We start from the raw sequence: 17,256 nt of genomic DNA, 5'->3' as shown, positions 1-17,256 counted from the left end.
ATTTTGTTCCCTTTGATCAGCTCCAGTGGAAAGGTCTCCAGTTCTGTTTTTATTCACAAGACTTGAGACCTCTTGTGCTGGTTAATTGACTGTCCTAAAAACGGTTCTTACAGTGGTTATTTACTCATCAGGGACTTGTCCCACTTTGCTGTGAATGTGCCCAGCTACACTTGTGTCATTGAAAGTATGGTTGATACCCCCCGATGAGGGACACAGGTATCACTGTGCACAGACCGCAGGGAAGTTGTTCAATAAAAAATGACTATTACAGTTGCATGAAACAAGAAGTGGGCATTAGAGGAAGTGTGACTGTTACAATCTTGGGACTTTAAATTGACGTGTGACTCATGAAGTTATCTTCCTTTATCACTAAAGTATTTACTTCGCTATTCCTAAATTTTCCTGAAGAAGTGGATAGAGTAGGAATCAGCTCCAGATTTGGGCACCTCCTAAGCTCACTGACTACATGAGCTTTACATCCCTGAGTTCCCACTACAGTCACCTGAGATCTAGTCAATACAGACAATGGAGCCCAGAGAAACCTACAGAGACACCAAAGTAGATTTATATCTGATCCGTTGAGTAACTCTGCAGACTCACCGGATATAATGGAATCTGAAGCATCCCTGTATTCATCAAAGTTCAGTTGTTTGAATCCAGACGTGAATTATAACGTTTATTATATTTAGTGGTTTCTGCTGGTATGTCTCTTTTACTTGGTTACTCTTTGGGTTAAACATTATTTTCATTATTTATTTATTCATTTCTTTATTTACTTTAAAATGTGACCACTCCACCTAAAAGACTAGAGTTGACCTATGTCATGAATAGTTAATAGGATAATAGATCGTTAGTTCTTTTGTAACATGCCTTTGCTGCTATCTTCTTACATGATGTCATTTCTTTTGAACAAATATATCTCTGTCCCTTTTCAAACCACGTACCACTACTGCTGCTCACCTTTGAATTGTCTCCACTTACGCAATTGTTCAACTAGCAAGCTTTCAGCAGAGCTAGATAATGTAGTTTTTTCACCTTGGAGTTCATGACATTTCCTTATTAGGTCTTTCTCTGAAAAAGAGATTTTTTTATTATTATTACTATTCATGTCTTTCCATCTCTCCCCGAAAATGCCTTCTAGGAGAGACTTGAGTAGAAATGTTGAGGACCTTTTAGTCTTTCAAGTAATACAGTACAGAAGACTATCTTTTTTTTTTTTTTCAATTTTCTTCTCTGTGGTCTTTACTATTCTTTTATATACAACCTCCACTTATTTCTTGCATTGTTCTGTGCCACAGTATCAGAATCTCTGAAAAGGGAATAATAATATTTAACTAGTTTGAAGAGGAGTTAGATGGCAAGGTTCCGTATATGAAGGGAATGGTGACCCGACAAGCATATTCCGGGATAACTGAAGAGCTTTTTTAACAGTTAGATTGAAGAAAAGTGGTGCGAAAATCCTGTAAAGAAGGTACACATTCTAGACCATAAAATATTATCATCAGCTTTAAGAAAAGAAAGGATGAACTTGATCTAGACCCTAGAATCTCTCTCTCTCTGTCCAATTTTTGGAAGGCACCTCATTCAATATCCCCACCACATTGTCAGTCTAATGTTATTTAAGAGCAGATCAGAACAGCAAAGGACAATTTTGATGCCTGTACAAGAATATTCTGTCCTTCCACAGAAACATAGAAACAGAGTGGTTTGGGTTGGAAACAATCTTAAAGGTCATCTAATTTCAACCCCCCTGTCATGGGCAGGGACACCTCCCACTAAATCAGGTTGCCCAAAGCCCCATCCAGACTGGCCTTGAACACCTCCAGGGATGGGGCATCCACAGCTTCTCTGGGCAACCTGTGCCAATGCCTCACCTCTCTCTGAGTAAAGAACCTTTTCCTAATGTCTAATCTAAATCTATCCTTTTTTAGTTTAAATACATTACTCCTTGTCCTATCACTATACTCCCTGACAAAAAGTTCCTCCCCAGATTTCCTGTAGGCCCCCTTTAGATACTGGAAAGCCACTATAAGGTCTCCCCAAGGCCTTCTTTTCTCCAGGCCAAACAAACTCAACTTCCTCAGCCTCTCTTCATAGGAGAGGTGTTCCAGCCCTTTGATCATCCTCATGGCCCTCCTCTGGGCTCGTTCTGAGTTCATGTCCTTCTTATACTAGGGTCCCCAGAGCTGAATGCACTACTCTGGGTTGGGTCTCATGACAGCAGAGTAGAGACAGAGAAACACCTCCCTCAAACTGCTTGTGATGCTTCTTTTGATGCAGACCAGGATACGGTTGACTTTCTGGGCTGCAAGTGCACATTGCCAGCTCATGTTGAGCTTCTAATCAACCAATACCCCCAAGTCCTTCTCCTCAGAGCTGCTCTCAATCTATTCTCTGCCCAGCCTGTATTTGTGTTTGGATTGCCCTAACCCAGATGCAGGACCTTGCACTTGCCCTTGTTGAACCTTATGAGGTTCGCACAGGCCCACCTCTCAAGCTTGTCAAGGTCCATCTGGATGGCTTCCCTTCCTTCCATTGCATCAACTGCCCCACACAGTTTGGTGTCATCAGCAAACTTGCTGAGGGTGCACTCAATCCCACTGTCCAAGTCACGAACAAAAATGTTAAACAGCACCAGTCCCAATACTGACTCCCGACGAACACTGCTTGTTACTGATCTCCACCTGGACATTGAGCCATTGACTGTAACACTTTGAGCATGACCATCCAGACAATTCCTTACCCACGGAGTGGTCCATACATCTGATCCATGTCTCTGCAATTTAGAGATAGGGATATCATGTGGGAAAGTGTCAAATATTTTGCACAAGTCCCAGTAGATGATGTCAGTTGCTCTTCCCTTGTCCACTAAAGTTGTAACCCCATCGTAGAAGGACACTGAGTTTATCAGTCATGATTTGCCCATAGTGAAGCCATGTTGACTGACACCTATCACCTCCTTATTTTCCATGTGCCTTAGGACAGTTTCCAGGAGGATCTGTTCCATGATTGTATCAGGCACAGAGGCGAGACTGACTTGCCTGTAGTTCTCCAGGTCTTCCTTTATCTTTTTTTTAAAATAGGGGTTACGTTTCCCTTCTTCCAGTCAGTGCAAACTTCACCAGACTGCCACGACTTCTCAGATATGATAGACAGTCACTTAGCAACTTCATCCACCAGTTCCCTCAGTACCCACAGATGTATCTCATCAGGTCCCATGGGCTTGTGCACCTTAAGGTTCCTTAGCTGGTCTCAAACCTGATCTCCTACATTGGGCAGTTCTTCATTCTTCTAGTCTCTGCTTTTGCTTTGTGGGATTTAGGCTAACTGAGCTTTGACTATTTCAGTATTGGATACTTGCTTGACTTGTGGCTGGATTGTCTCATAACTGTCACACACATGAATGCACAAACCCTTATGTGTTATTTTCTTTTAGTATTTTTCCACAGCATGACAGAGGTAATACAGAATAGTGACAATGAGGTATATGTATGCTTCGAATCAGCATCCTGACAAGAGCTCTTCACATGATGCAGTATTAATAGAGGAGGACTGAAGTGGAGGCATACTAATTAACCTCTGTTTTAATGGGTCATTGCCAGATCTTACATGCAGCCAAAAACATTTAACTTACCATAATGAGTTGCATGAATTTTAGGGTATCAGATGTGCTGGGCACATTTATCTTGGCTTAGTGAACACATGTCAAGTGAACTCTCCTTTGTTTTAAATAATGTTGTCAAGCCATTGCCTGATACCCTCTTAAGTGTATACGAACAAGCAGCGTAAGTTTTTCCTGATGTGAAAAGAAGCATGTTCCTCATTTTTAGCCCCACATCTGTTAAAAAGTGGCCTTTTAAAAATGTTTTGTTAACATACATTTCATAAACATTTCAATACTAAACAGGATTTCTATTTAATTCCTACAAAGATAAGGTAGATTTTTTCTTTCTTTTTTTTTTTTTTTTTGGTACAGTGAAAAGATTTTATGTTATTATGAAAGTATCTTCAGAGGAATTCATTGAACACTTTAATCATATGGCTCTCTGAAAGACTGATATGATTTATTCAAAGGGTGGATTTATTATATGGCCATATTGAGAAAAGTATTATAATAGTGAAGGAATAAGAGAACATATAGCCTAAATACCTTCTGTTATAGGAGGCTGAAGGACACGAAATATCAAAAATATTTCTGGTTCTTGGAAGATAATCAGCTGTTGTTCCCAAACACACTATCTTAAGAGACCATGAGATATTTGCTTGAAAGTGGAACTACCTCAGGGCCAGACATTTCTGTGAAAACTTAGGCTTGCAGGAGTGGAAAGGACCTCCTGAGGGACTGGTATGCTTCTTGTTGTCACAAGAAACATGCGGTTTTTACACATCAGAAGTGGAGGGGAAGATAGCGAAATTCACAGGTCTGAAAGGCAGAAAAAAATCAAAACAATGTAGCTGTGCTAAAATTAGTACTATCTATATGGCAACATGGGGTAATTGAGGCAATTGTGCAACCTGGGCTTTTTACCAGAATAAAAGGTGTTTGACAGAATAAAGGGTGAGCTCACTGCATGGTAGCTCACTGCCTGCTCTGTATTAGTTATCCCTAACTCTCATCATTTTTTTTCCCCCTTCCTAGAGGTAACCCTGGTTTAGTGAAGTTTTGCAGAACAGGTGGATTAAAGAATAACAGAGTCCCTGTTCTCTCATCTTATGCACTGGCATGTTATGCAGACAGGAGCCCAGAAGAAATCTGCTGTCTCTAAGGGGAACATTATGCACCTCTGCTCCAAGTGAAGCTATTAGCAATGCGTGCTTTGCCTTCTTGAGTAAAAGTACAGTCCACTTCAGCTGGGGTTACCATCTAGACAAATGAAGGTGTTTATCCACAATGTGTTATCATTGTAGCTGAGGATTATTTACTAGCTATTAAAACTACTTAGAGTGGGAATTCTTCATGCTTTTCACTACAAAATATAAAAGTTAGAATCAGTCTTGCCTCCTAAAAATGCTGGGGATGGATTCCTTCATTTATTTTATTTTATTTTGTTTTGTTTATTTTATTTTATTTTATTTTATTTTATTTTATTTTATTTTATTTTATTTTATTTTATTTTGTTTTGTTTTGTTTTATTTTGTTTTATTTCATTTCATTTCATTTCATTTTTTTATTTTATTTTATTTTATTTTATTTTATTTTATTTTATTTTATTTTATTTTATTTTATTTTATTTTATTTTATTTCAGATGTTTCATCTACTGCTACATTTCATTCATGACATTTAATCCTGCTGACATCAAAAAGAGAATTTTCATGAATGTTTTTGTCTTTTACCCACATTGCATCTCTGAAATGAGATGTAGATTTTTAAACCACTCAAATTTTTTTTGTAAACTTTGGGGTTTTGTTTGTGATATTTGAGAATCTCCAGTAAAGATTTCCAACTCCTGAAATAGAACAGAGTTTTAGCTGTGTGATACAATCTGAAAATGGAAATGTGAAAGAGCTGTACTCTCCAGTATAAACCCAAGCTTGCACTGGGCCCTCCATGTCTTTTCGCCTTTTCCTTGTGGTCTTATATATTTTTCATACAGATCAAGATGTCACACAGCAGTTCACTCAAGTCTTCATCTTTTCAATGCATTGTATCATGTGTATATATGCTCCATAACTTGCAAACACTTTCTTCCATTTCTCTTTAAACTGAATGAAGATTGCTCTGGTGAAATGTATAGGCATGGATGTATAAAACAAATTCTGCCAGTGACACTGGATGCTTTTGTAGGTACTCCAGCCACTAAATGCACTGAATGCTACATAGTTGAAGGCAGCTGTTGTGGCTGTGTAGTTCTCTTTAACTATTGTAACCTGATTAACATAAAAAACATTTTATTGCTAAATCTGTCCCATAAAACATTTCCTATGTATGCATTAGTTTATATTATCCCTGTTTTTAAGCTCTGACAATAGAATTAAACATTGCTTAAATGTTGTCCTTTTCATTAGGTGAATGGTAGTAAGGTTCCTCTAGATATGTCTTGTTCCAGATTGATCTCTAGCTTTATTAATAATTATACAGTTTATGAATGCAAAACATACAGTCTGGAATTTCTGATAAATAAGCAACAATGAGAATTTGATCCTACTTGCTTTGGAGGACATTCAAATTCCTTTGGCCTATACCTGTTAATCCAGCTACCAGTGCTAAAATGCAGTGCTTGATATGTCTGTAACTAATGTTTACTGAGAAGCTTGTAATGGACATAATGACTAGAATGGATACTTAAATAATCAACAGGTAAGCTTAAAACATTCAAGGAAAGAATTTGTGGGAAGGGTCCTTGTTCTAGACTCAGGTTATTAGTGCGAATTATCACAAATTTTTAGAAGGGAGAATCACATCTGAAATTGCCAATTACCTAGCTATTCTAATAACACAGAGCTCAAACAGTTCCTGTGAAGTATTAATTCAGTATGATACTAATGGGCCTAACATTTGGGTTTCCTCTTTTTTTTAGGAACGGCTGGTACTTTCTGTCTTACCACGGTTTGTAGTTCTGGAAATGATAAATGATATGACCAATGTAGAAGATGAACATTTGCAACACCAGTTTCATAAGATCTACATTCATCGCTATGAGAATGTCAGGTGAGTGGTGGAGCCTCTCTAATATTTAAGGTCTTAGCTGCTGCTAAACGTCTCTTGTTTGAGAGTTCTTACGTTGTTTTATCCATTAATAAATTAGAAAATTAATGGACTTCTACATAATAACTAAGCAGATAAACACTTAGGTGCCTTCTCTTACTCATCAGGATGGCTGGATGCTTTTGCCCTAGTGAGACCCGTTTGAACTGAACCTTTAGAGTTGTATCATTTGTGTATTTTATTTTACTTTTCACTTTAGTTGTGTGCTCAGGGTTACAACGAATGTGAAGCTGTGCCTGCATGTGGACACAGACTCTGTCACAACCTTCCTATTGACCCTATGGACTGAGAAATGAGAAGACTGTAAGACCCTCTCAGACATGCAGACATGTCATGTGTCTACTCTGATTAGTAAATATTTTCATTCAGTCCTTCTTATTATCACTTTCCTAATTCCATTATCCCCCCTATTAAATTTTGCCTATCCCAAACTTAGGTTTAGGGGTAATAGTAATCCCAGAGCTGCTACTCAATAAGTACTTGCTGTACATTTACATCAGGATGATCCGCTTCCATTCTATAATTTTACAGAATCTTTGAATTAAATGTGATCCCTCACAAAAAGGATATTTAGATAAGTCCATAACATTTGCCATAAATTTGTCCCAAAACACATGGGCAAGTGATTGAACTGCCATCACTGAAGGAAGTGAAAAATATGCATCCTTGGATATGATGGGATGTGGTTATCTAGAAAAGCATATACTTTGCCTTTTGATGAAATACAAATATAACTTTGTCTGGAACAGTTCAATAAATACAATGTTGAACTTCTACGGAAGAGTAAATAGATTATCTGCTGCTTCTGTGGTTTTGCTGTACCTCATACATACTCTTTCATTAAATCTAGTGGAAGGTCTCAAGGACCTTTACAAAAGGTTTGCTTTGCACTAAATTAACATATCTTTCATTACCCTTTTTCATTCTCAGTAAGTGTTGCTGTAGAGGAATCAAAACAGAGAGAAGATGGACCTTCTATATGAATGGAAAAGAGTTTTAGTTAAGGATAAAAAGTCTAAACATAATTTAGAGCACAAATGCTGGTCTGTTCCTATGCATGCTGCCACAGACAAGATCTTTTCAGTTTCTCAGTATTTTTCCCTAAACGTTGAGCATGCAATACTACATGAACCACATGGGTTATCAACCCTTAAATTTAGTGTCCCGTTATGTTTCTTTTGCTGTTTTGATAATGAAAACTGGAGAAATTGGTCAATTGAAAATTGTATTTTTATCACTATCTAGGCTATTATTAATACTCATTCCTCTTTGGGTAGTTTGGTAATTTACCTTTTTTTTTTTTTTTTTTTTCACAAATAAAAATCCCACCCAGACTGTGAGCCTTTTACTTTATCTTCATCCAATTGAGTCTTGTATGGTACATAGCTGTGCAAAGCCTGAAGATGACTATAAAAAAACGAAATCTTTGAAATCAAAGACACTGTAAAAACCCACATATATAAACATATATAAACCCCCTCACAAAGAAACTATTAACAGACAGCTGGGTGACAAGTCTCTGTGTTTATATGGCCTTCTATACTATGGGTTCACTATGCCACAGTCTCCTCACAGATAAATGGGGACAACAGTGCTTATTAAGTCTCAACTCTGCCTTTCTGAATGATCAGAAACCCCAAAATTACATAAACCTTTTTCATTCTTGGTGGTATTTCCGTAGTCCTTTTAATATTTTTATTTGATACTCCAGAATCTCCAGAAGTGTAGAGAAAAAGTAGAATGATTTCAAAATATTTCCTTACTTGTAATTTACTTTTCAGTAATTATCTTCTCAGAACACACCTCTAATAGACACTGAATAAACACAGAGCACACAGAACACATACAAGGCACCAGATTGTAATTTATCACATGGAGTTACCAAAGGAAATAAACTGCATTATTAATATCTCTTCTCTTTTTTTTTTTTTTTTAGCATTCTTTTTGCAGATGTTAAAGGATTCACCAACCTCTCCACGACTCTGTCGGCCCAGGAATTGGTTCGAATGCTGAATGAACTCTTTGCCAGATTTGATCGACTAGCACATGTGAGTTAAGCACAGTTTATTTGCAAAGGGGCATGGAGTCAGCTCTGTATTTGGGGACTGTGGGGAAGATACTATAACCACCATTCAGATTTTTCCCACTGGGACTTTATATAGCTACTGAGGTTGGAAGACACTGACAAACTCTATCAAAAGTGATAGCAAGTGAAATCTCAGATCAGAGCTTTGGGCTTTTGTAATTCTGGAGATTGTCTACCACAGTTTCTACAGAAGTTTTGTAGTTCTGGTCCTTACTGGATTTTATTTTTTTTTTAAGACCTTATCTTTATTTTGACTTTTCTTCTTAAAACTAAAGAAGGTTAGAAGACCAATTCATTTAAATGATGCATAATCAGCCATCACAGTCATTGAAAAGGTTAGTTGCTAGCAGGTTTTACAGCCTTTTGGTTGAATTCTATCTTACTCCACAATGAAATTAATTAAACAGAGTAATGGAATTTATTATGTTAGACAAATCAGTTGCTATTTAATTTGTACTACATAATAGAAAAAAGCTAAGTGCAAAGCACAGAAATACAAGCACACTATAACCCATGCTCAACTTTGCTAGGCCCGTATTTTCTTTTCTTTCTTTTAAAGTTTATTTTGGTCAAAGTTGCCATTATTTTTGTTGCCACTATCTTTAGGTGTCAACATGTGAGTTGGCTAACTAATCTGCTGCTGTAGCCAATGAAGGTCTAGTCCTTGCACTTTCTCTCCTGATCTGTGAATTTGATTTTCTCTCCTACATGTCTTTTAGTAGACTAATCCAATTGTTTAGAGCAATCCTCTAAGGGGCAGAAGGCACAGGGAAGAATCAGTGTGGAAGCTAAATGGATTTGGTAACAGTGGTTAAAGTGATCTAACCATTACTAATTAGATTTATTTAAAAAAAATAAAAATAATAAAAATAAAAATAAAAATAAATAAAAATAAAAATAAATAAAAATAAAAATAAATAAAAATAAAGGCTTTTGGTTATGTTCCTTGGTTGTGGTTTCTCTGGATGTCACAGTACCTGTCTGGTGTCCTGAAAATAGAGATTCCTAACAACTCCAGAGAGGAACAGAAAATCTGACACAGCTCTGCATGGCTTTTGGCCTTCGTGTCCTAAATGTGGAGCTCTGCACTGTATAGAAAGTCAAGATGTCTTACTCAGGGTTCTGGACACTCATGAATGGGTTATCTGCCTAAAATAAAGGTGCCTAAATCTTGCAGTGGGCTTAACATATGCCTTTGGAAAATTTTGGAAGTGGACATGGACTGATCTGTGACATGAATTTTAAGTACGTGTGATTTACATGAACCTAAATTTTGCTCTGTTGATGTTATATGAATCTTTCAAACCTGTCAGAGGTGTTTCTCTCAGAAAAAAAAAAAAAAAATAACAACATTTTTTCATCTGATGGTCTCAGAAGATAGAGAAATTCTCATGTGTCTTAGGAATCTATTCCATTGCCTTAACACTCTCGCTGCTAATTCGGTATGCCTGGCTTCTCATTTGATTTTTCCAGATCTGAATTACATCCATTGATTCTTGCTATGGCCTACTTTTCCTAGACAAAAGAGCCATCTTATAGCCTCTGATTTTCTCCAGGAATACATCTGTGTCCTTTGATCAAGTCACATTTCATGTTTCTTTTTGAAAAAAGAAACAGACCAAGCTCATTGTGAGTCTTTTTTTCCTCTGTAAAATTTATTCCTTCAAATGATTCTTGTAGCTGTTTTTCTGGGTTGCCATTATTTTTTTTTTCAGAATCTCTTTTAAAGCATAGTGACCAGCACTGAAAGCCATTTTCCTGGACCAGCTTCCACACAGATCATCACCTTTCCTCCTATTCTCTCTTTCCTTGATCATTGTCCAAAGATCATAAGTTTTTGGATATACCGTGACCACAGTATTTTACTGAAAATTATTCTTTTATTTTTTAAGGTCTTGCTGTCTTGTTATAACACATATACCTGCATGGTGCTTGATTATTTCACCAGTCTTATTTCTCCTGTAAATATTATTAGCAATGGTTTCATACTTCTCTATAAATCTTTGACAGCCCTTTTGGAAAGAGATCCTTTCAAAAACTTGCTTGAAGGATCTTCCCCTAATGAAGATTATACGTTAGCACTTAGATTTCAGATCTTTCACTTAAATAGTTCTTAATCAGCTTAAGTAGAGTCATCATAACCCTTAATAGCCACTGTTACTCAAACTCTTGTTTTGCTTAGAATTACCATCAAAGCAAAGAGGTCAATTGCAGAAAGCTTGAGGAAGTTTCTTTGGATTTTGAGGAAAATCCTTACAAATCTTTATTACTTCCAAATAAAAATCATATTCTATAATCTCATATAAAGGATTGTTTGACCTGTTATATATTCTTATATAAATCATATATTATTAAAAAAGACACTATTTCACAGCTTACTGGGCAATGTAGTTTAGCTTAGTTTCTTGTTTCTTATTCAGCCTTTGTTTTTCTTCTGCAATGCAGAAGCAATGAGAGGCCTGATTTATTTATTATTTTTTTTAAAATCTTCAGCTGGTTGCATCAAGTAGTATGACATATGCTTATGAACATAATTAATAACAAATTCCATAATATCTGTATCATTACCACAGAACACTTTAAATCAAAATTAGAACTCAGTTCAATATTTCTTAGAAGAAATGTAATGTTGTGTTATATACAGCTACTTCCCCCTTCTAATTGCTCTATGATATTTGTGAAAGATTTATAGTTATTAAAGATGAAAGAGGCAGTTGGAAAAGAAGAAAACCAAGTTGGCATAAAACAAAGATGAAGAAAAGGTTTCTCTGTATATCCGTCTACTGTGAGGTCTAAACAGAAACTTAATTAATATTAATGTTTTACTTAGGCAGAAATTCTGGTGAGAGAATGGAAATAAGTTGACATTCAGCAAGATACTTTAAGCCTAAAAAAGATCCAGCTTTTATGAAATGATACTTATTTCTGACATTTGTTTTTCCTCTGCCTTCTATGCAGTGCTAGATGTCAGCAAACACTATGATTTAAATAGTTTGTCATATTTATTAATATATCTACACTATGAGTAGATTCGGTTTCAGATATGGCAGAGGAAAGAGTAAAACCCTAAAGAGAGGACACTTTTGTAAGTTTTGTCACAATAGCAGCTGAGATGTAGTCCAATGTCATTAAGATATAAAGGTAAAATCAAGACGCAACATTTTAATTTAGACACATGCACATGCTGCTAGATAAATACACAGAGGGGTGGTCTTTTTCTGTAACACTGGTTGAATTCTGTCTTGGGAGACTTCAGACAACCTGCTAAAAAGTTCACCACAAGGGAATTATTGGTCTTGCTTGTGAATAGAGTTTCCTGGGCTGGAAAACCACCTAACTAGTGAGATCTTCAGGCAAGAATGCATCGCATAACCCCTGTACATGACCTCACCACAAAGAGGGAAGAGTGGAGGGCATTAAAGGCTCCTTTGTCTCCTCAATAAAGACACTCTTGTTGCAGTGTTTTACTTTTCCTTGACACATTTTACTTCTGAGGTAGCAGTGCTTTGTTCTTTTGTGAAATGGTCTTCAAGCATGTAACTCTCAGAACTCCCTAGAGTTCCTAAACAAAACTGTCTGTTTAAACGTATGGAGCAGTAAATAAAGGTGTGAATCTCCATTCTTATATGTTTCGGGTACTGTATTAAGAAACAAAGTTAACTGGATTGTGAGCATACATATTTGATATTTAATTAGTTATAAGGACATTATACAAATTTATTGTAACAGGGAGAAGTGAATATTCTTTTTGCAGTACTTAAGGTTTTTTCCCTCCTCACCAATGTCAATAATTAATTGTCTAATACCAGTGAATAAACAACACTACTAAACAATCTTCTTACTAAAGTTATAGTATTTCAGATGCTAAAGAGTCCAGTGAATCATCAAAGGTTCTAGGCAGCCAAATAAAGCAGTAGTCCATAAGATAGTTTTAGAAATGCTTGTCACCATAATTAATCTACAGGTATTTTATGAAAAAGTCAGATGAAAATGACTGATTAAAGAAATAAATCACTGTGGAAGTGGTTGAAATTTTAGGAATAGAATCGCTTAAGTCCAAACAAAAAAAAAAAAAAAAAACTTTGTTGACTAAATTGAGATTTGGATAAAATTCTGGATTTACAAGCGTACTATTGAGAAATGTCCACCTTGCCCTTTATGTATCTGCAGTCTTAGAAATTCCTAAGAGGCACAGGCTATGCTCATTTCCATGCGGAACTGTATAGAATCCCAGAATGGTTGAGTTTGGAAGGAACCTCTGGAGCTCATCTGGTCCAATCCCCCTGCTTAACGAAAGACACCTCGAGATGATTGCCCAGGACCATGTCCAAGCAGCTTTTGAAGATCTCCAAGGACGGACACTCCACAACCTCTCTGGGCAGCCCATTCAAGCACTCAATCACTCCCATAGTAGAGAAGTGCTTCCTGATGTTCAGACGGAACATCCTGTGTTCCAGTTTATGCCCATTGCCTCATGAGATTCAGTGGGCTCTGCCTTTGCAGGAAAGAAACACACCTTGAATCATTGTAACAGGAGTGTCTGTACTTAAAAACAGTCATGGCACCACCTACTAATCAACACTGGTTAGGAAGAGTGGTTGCTCACCAAATACAGAAGTCACAGCCGTTTCTTCCACAGCATGGCAAGGGACAGATGCATAGATATATCAGAAAACTAATGCAGGAATGTTCTTTAGTTCCTTCCATGGAACAAGAGACCCCAAAACCATATTTTCTGTCAGCCTACAGAATTCCTAACCACCCAGCCATAGGTTAGTCTGCAAAAGAAGTCATTCTTTATATGATCTGTTAAACTGGTGTCCAGTGTAAAAATATTTAAGTATTCCCTGGTGTAGTTGGAGGATACAAGATGGTGCATTGTCATGTATTTTCCTTCACTTATATAAAAAAATAGAAACAGTCCTGGCAGCCATGACCCAAAACCTGATCCTCCTTTCTGCCTGAATCACCAGACTAGAGAATTTCCTTCCATCTGGCTTTGTCAAGGTCCTAGCTCTGTTTTCAAAAGTGGCAGAGCTGCAATAAGAGAAACCTGGATGGACTTCTTTCTCGAGCCCACTCAAACCAGCCTGCTGATTAAGAGTTTTGGCCTAGGCCCCATTCATGCTGAGAAAGGCCTTTTATCTGGGTATCCTGTACCTTTGGCAAACATTTCAGGAGTTGAGCTGTTGCATACAAAGGCCAAGTCCCTGCTTCCTCCTTCTCTGTCACTTTTAAAAGATATACATGTATAATCTCTTTGTTCTACAGTTCAGCCTCAATAATTTCTCAACCACAGTGTTCAAATTTTATCTTGAAATTAGAAAAATTGGTAATGTGGATTTTCTTATGGGCTGTTAAGTAGCCTATTCCCTTGAAAAGTAGGTGAAGTGATTAATTCACCACAGGCAGATTTAAAAATGTGGTGTAACATACAAAACACTTCCACCCCCACCCCCCCTCAGAAATTTAGCTGAAGGAAACAAGAAATATTAATGAAGTTTCTGTCAGCTTTGTTCAGTAACTTGATATTTGAGTAACTCATTTCTTCAGTTCCACTTTATGACAGTTTACTTTGTTCCCTTTCCGGTCACTAAGGGTGTATTTAATAAGCTTAAACATAAATCATTCAAATGCATTAGGTAGTTATCTATGAAAGAGCTGCATATTTTCTTTTGCACTGAATTAAGTAGATTTGGAAAAAAAAAAAAAATCTTATCAATTACCTCTGAATCCATCTAGAATTACTATTACTCATATCTGAGTGTTTGAGCCCGTTCAACATCCCCAGGCAAAAATTCTACTGATTTCAAATTATCTTGGCAGAATCAGGCCCCTTAATTTTTCACTTTTATCAAATGAGAGGCTACAAATAAGGAGGAAAAAAGCCTCTATTTGTGACATGCTTTGAAATTAATTGATACCATCAGCAAATAGCACTACTGACTGATTTTGGGGAAGGGTGCAAGATGATGGATACTGGTGTGAATGTCTGTACAATATCATCTGTCATGTACATGCCCAAGGAGAACTTCTGAAATTACTCGTGAGAAGGTGAAGGGGAGTAGAATAAAATAAAGAAAAGATCATGACAGCCTAAAAGTAGTATAAGAATTTAACACTGCTATGTAACAACTGCTGCATCAAAATTCTTGTATATCCATTTTCTCCTATTTAAGTCATTTACTCATTTTGCAGTTACTTCATACTTTTTTAGATTTTTCATCCATTTTTATTTAATGGTAACAGACAACTATTTGATAATGTCACAGTGAGATGTTGTTAGGAATTGGGTTTGAGCGAGCTTTAAAGTGTGAGGAAAGGTGATCCTTAATGCTGCTGCTATCATTTTCTACCACTAAAAAGCAGGTAGGCACAAACAAAACTATCTCCTATTTATCACTGCAGCATGGCTAGTCAAAGGACACACATTACCCATAAATCTAGCCTTAATATACTAATTCAACCAGACTGGCAAAGCATCTAACTAAACTGTAGGTGTGATTCAGCTACAGAGTTATCAGAGGAGATCTCAGAAGACCACACAGTCCTCCACTGCCAAAGCAGATACTATCAGTCCTCTGTCCTTCCTTGCAGTTGTTGAACTATCTTTCACTAACTAAAACATTTCCAGTGATAAAAAATCCACGGTTTACTTACAAAATAGGTATGGGGAATATAAAATATAAAGGGAAATATAAAAAGGGTAAGGACAATATAACCATACTGTAACTCATTTATCAGTCAGAACAGTTCAACTAACAAGACAAATTAGGAAGACAAGGAGTCATTTAAATATTCCTTGTGGATTCTGTTGCCAATAGAGACACCCTGCATGGTTCTTGCACCAATGCAGAAAGACATATGTCTTGTGTCATGTCTGTTAGTGTTGTGTGGGTGCCTCACATACCCAGGGGTCATTCCAATGCGCCATAAGCTTATGTGCAGACAACTGAATTAAAGCCCAGCTGACTGCTTTAGCTGTGAGCAGAATCACTATAGGTTTAATTGAATGCATTGCCTGTCTCCCTTTTGACTGTAATGGCAGCCTTGGCTGCTGGCTGACATATGGACACCTATATATAGTCATCTCAGTTTGGATATCTCACTCCTGTAAATTACTTCTTCCTGAGCTTTGGCAAATGACTGTAGAGATGACATATCAAGGCAAAAAAAAAAAAAAAAAAAAAAAAAAGTACACATTCATGTGCAGCTGAAATGATTTCCCGTGTCACATGCACTCACATTTACATACATCAAACCCTCATTAGCAGGTCTTGTTCATTAAGATTCTTCTTTCTTATTTTTATCAAAATCACACCTTTTGTAGTGGTCTGTCTTGTTCTGGTTTTCAGTAAATGAGGAGACATAGCCATGACAGAGGTCTCATTTGACTTTAATAGAATCAGTGCTTCAACCAGTTTAAATGAGACATTATGATCCAAACATATGGGCATTTTTCCTGCTGCATACTGAGTTTTCTAACTGTGGAATTAGATGCTCACTTAATAGGTGAGTCCTATGTCTTCAGATAGGAAGGTAACACAGAATCTATGGTACTACTTGAGTAGTAACTAACAGGTACTACTTGAGTCATATCTTTCTTTTTTTCCTGAAAATTGAATATTTTCCCATTTATTTCTAATTATACTATAGAATCATCAGTTGTAATCTATGTGTAGTGGGTCTGAATGTTGTTGAGGTGCTGCCTTTTGTTTTACTGCACTTCAATCAAATTAATATAATGTTATAAATGCTTTTTCTACATTGTTGATGTAAAATCACATGACAATTAGAGTGTGGAATTCATTGAATGGCACTATTAGCAAAGACAAAGAACCACAGAATCTGTGTTTTATTATACCTTTATATCTTCGCCATTTTTCTAAGTTGGGAGCACAGGAAAGTTTGAAGAGGAACACAGTTTAACATACACTGAGTTGTGTCATTGAGTGCTCATTACTAGCTGATTAGCTGTAGTATTTCATAGTTTTATTGTACAAACAAAAATTTAGATGGAAATTGCTGTAAAGTCAAATCTCTCATTCTTTCCATTGAGCGGGAAATGTATAAAAATAATGTTTCAGTGGATTTTAGGATGTGAAATTTCAGTTGCAAGCCTATGGAACATACTCATTGCTCATTTGTGTGGGTCTGCAGAGGGACTGAAGAGAAAGGAACAAGGAAAGAAGAGTTACATGTGAAATTTGTCATTTTAGAATCCTGACTCCAGTTTTGAATTTCTCAATGAAACTTCGGTATCTAGATATTGCACTCTTAGAGCCAGTGATAGTAGAAGCTGGAGATGAAGCCAAAGCTTCAGACACAGTCAGCTCCTACTGATGGTTTAAGGAGATTTCAGGGTGAATCAGTTTACTTTGTCCCTGTGACCAGAGCAAATTTTACCTTCACCGGTATGTGTTAAGCTTCAGCTGACTTCAGCAAAAGCTTTGGGTACAAAGA

At 36.8% G+C, this 17,256-nt stretch overlaps 1 protein-coding gene across 2 annotated transcripts in view; it reads left to right on the top strand.

Moving 5' to 3' along the window:
• ADCY8 (adenylate cyclase 8) overlaps positions 1-17,256 on the top strand; it is a 127,904-nt gene that overhangs the window by 44,050 nt on the left and 66,598 nt on the right. For both annotated transcript variants that reach the window (XM_080580712.1, XM_080580711.1), the window contains exons 3-4: positions 6,520-6,650; positions 8,644-8,755. In XM_080580712.1, the coding sequence (XP_080436838.1) occupies positions 6,520-6,650; positions 8,644-8,755 (243 nt within the window). The remainder of the gene's footprint in view (positions 1-6,519; positions 6,651-8,643; positions 8,756-17,256) is intronic.

Source organism: Anser brachyrhynchus (assembly GCF_964034855.1).
Source record: "Anser brachyrhynchus genome assembly, chromosome: 2".
NCBI classification, from domain to species: domain Eukaryota; kingdom Metazoa; phylum Chordata; class Aves; order Anseriformes; family Anatidae; genus Anser; species Anser brachyrhynchus.
Note: the sequence above shows the minus strand (reverse complement) of the source record. Positions and strands in the feature narration are given on the sequence as shown.